This window comes from Camellia sinensis, chromosome 4 (assembly GCF_055761805.1).
Source record: "Camellia sinensis isolate YWXY chromosome 4, ASM5576180v1, whole genome shotgun sequence".
Classification (NCBI taxonomy): Eukaryota; Viridiplantae; Streptophyta; class Magnoliopsida; order Ericales; family Theaceae; genus Camellia; species Camellia sinensis.
The window spans coordinates 33,591,326-33,594,216 of NC_138964.1; the positions used below are offsets into that span (position 1 = coordinate 33,591,326).

At 35.7% G+C, this 2,891-nt stretch overlaps 1 protein-coding gene across 1 annotated transcript; it reads left to right on the forward strand.

The window, feature by feature from the left end:
* Positions 1-439: 439 nt before the first annotated feature.
* On the forward strand, positions 440-2,116 carry LOC114266693 (GDSL esterase/lipase At5g14450-like). The gene is made up of 5 exons (XM_082923175.1): positions 440-671; positions 859-1,053; positions 1,173-1,327; positions 1,441-1,711; positions 1,911-2,116. Exons 1-5 carry the CDS (start codon positions 440-442, stop codon positions 2,114-2,116), a joined length of 1,059 nt encoding a protein of 352 aa, XP_082779301.1.
* Positions 2,117-2,891: the final 775 nt, after the last annotated feature.

Sequence of the window (2,891 nt, forward strand, 5' to 3'; positions counted from 1 at the left end):
ATATAATAATTTTTTTATTTTATTTTTATTTATTTGAATAGCACACGCATCGCGTGTGCCAACCGCTAGTATTTTTAAAAGGATGAATTGATGAAAAATTTGAGGTTAAATCAAATGGTTTGAAAAAAATTTCAAAGTCATAAAATGCCTCTAATTAGCTACGTAATTCAATGAAATCATTACAACCTGTACAAGTCACCCCTTTAAGTAAAAGGCTTCACATCTTTAGAAACATAAGTCAATATCTATACATTTATAGATGGTGACTTCCAATTATTAGGTGTATAACAAAATATTGCTTAATTAACATGTACAAAAATCATATCCACAATCATGTTTACAGAATCCAAAAATTATAAATAAAAGAATGTACTTTTATGAATATATATGTATGAAGGATAATATTTTACCTTGCTAAAAGAAAATGAAGTGTGTTAAAATGTTGGTTCTTGCAATGTTTGCTTCATCGGTTGCGATTGTTGTTGGAGGTGCTGAGGTGAAGGGTATGTCCCCATGTAGTTTTTCTGCAATCTTCAACTTTGGAGATTCAAATTCAGACACTGGCGCTTACTCAGCAGCACTTGGAGCTTCAAGATTACCAGATGGTAAAACTTTCTTTGGAAAGCCAGCAGGAAGAGCTTCTGATGGGCGTCTCATTATTGATTTCATGGGTAAAAAATAGAGAGAACTCTATTGAGAAATGTGTTGTTTTGGTTGCTATAGGAGCATTGCCCCAATAAGATTGAATAATTCTGTAATCGATCTAATGAAATTGCTTTGTATGGTCTTTTAGGATATAAATTGATATGCATTTCTATGATACAAAATGGCTCATTTTTAGTTTTATGGTGTATGCAGCTGAGCAATTGCGACTACCATATTTGAGTTCATACTTGAATTCACTCGGAACAAATTATAGCCATGGTGTCAATTTTGCAGTTGGAGGTGCAACTATTAGGCGCATGAATGATCAACCTATCCCCTTTTATCTCGGCATCCAAACCACACAATATGATCAGTTCAAGGCTCGAGTCACTAATCTTTACAACCAAGGTCATTCCAATGAATTATTGTTCATTTTCCCTAAATAAAATGTTTGACCTCAATAAAATTCACCAATTTTCACCTTCATTTTTACTCATAAGATGGTTTTGTTTTATGATCATTATCAGGCAAGAACACGAGCAGACTTCCGAGACTTGAACACTTCTCAAAGGCTCTTTACACTATTGACATTGGACAGAATGACGCTGTCAGGGCAATGTTTCTTAACAATCCCCAAGAACAAATACCGGATATGCTTAATCAATTTGCTCAAGCAGTTCATGTATGTTTTATTCTTTCTTTTTTAAAAAATAAAAAATAAAAAACTGGGGAAATAAGTTAATTTGCAGTTAATTCTGAATAACAATGTCTATTATGTGATATATGTTATGACAGCATTTGTATAAACAAGGGGGAAGGGCATTTTGGATACATAATATGGGCCCAATTGGTTGCTTGCCAATAAACCAAGATTTTATCAATCGAACGGAGGAATCTTTTGATCAGAACGGTTGCACCAATAGGTGGAATGCAATGACCCTAGAGTATAATAAGCAGCTTAAGGACAAAGTAATCAAATTGAGGAGGGAGCTCCCACAGGCTGCGATAACATATGTGGATGTTTATACAGTGAAATATGGACTAATTCGCAATGCAAAGAACCTTGGTAATCATCATCAAGATCATTGTCATCAAAGTTTCTCAATTTTTACTCACACTTAGCGATTCCACACGATAACTGTTACTCTATTTTGTTTGTGTTAGTGCACACTTAGCTTGATATACACTATTGAGTATATTACCTAATAGCTTAAACTTTTGGAAAAATTGCTAATTTTTTGTTTGTTTTTTTTTTTTTTTAACAGGATTCACCAATCCTCTTAAGTATTGCACCAGGCATCTTCAAGGAATAAATAGACAATGTACAACTCCGTCAACATATATCAGTTGGGATGGCACGCACTACACAGAGGCTGCAAATCGTTTGTTTGCTAAAAGCATACTCAACGGTTCATCATCCGACCCTCCACTTCCCATAACGAATGCATGCCATAAACATGTAACCCTGTAATTATAGCAATATATGTGTAATTAAACAGATAATTTTTAATTTGGGGAACTAATTTGGGGAAAGCACCAATAAATCCCAAATTTAGGAATGTTAACCCATTTACTCCCGAAGGTTTTTTGTTGGACTAATAGGTCCTATTTCCCAAGAAGCTTACAATAGGCCTTTTTATGATTTCCCTTCTTTTCAAACATCAAACATTATTCATCAAACATCAAACATTAGCAACGTCAGGATTATTTATCAAACATCAAACATTAGCAACGTCAGGATTATTCATCAAACATCAAACACAGATTCTCAACCATTAAACATTAGGATTATTCATCAAACATCAAACATTATTCATCAAACATCAAACATCAGATTTATTTTTAAAAAAATTGAAACTATTGCTCGAGATCCATCATTAAATTCATTAGAACATCAGATCCATCAGATTCATCAGATTGTGGGTGTTTGTGGGTGTTTCATCTGATTCATTAATTTGAAACATCATAAAAAATCGGAACTGAACAAGGCAGACTTCGATCACCACCGACTTGGCATCGCGAGATCTAGTGATGAAGACACCGAAGACGGCGGCGGGCTGCCAGGTGGCGCTGGAGACGGCGGAGAGGAGGACCAGTTCGTCGTCGAAGGAGAGGGATAGTCGGTCGACAGAGTCGTTCCAGATTGGGGTTTTTTGGGCGGCGATGATCTGGGTTTTGGATCCCATCGGCGATCGCAAAGAGAGAACCAGAGCAACATCTTGATGATGTCCTGAAACCGTCGGATC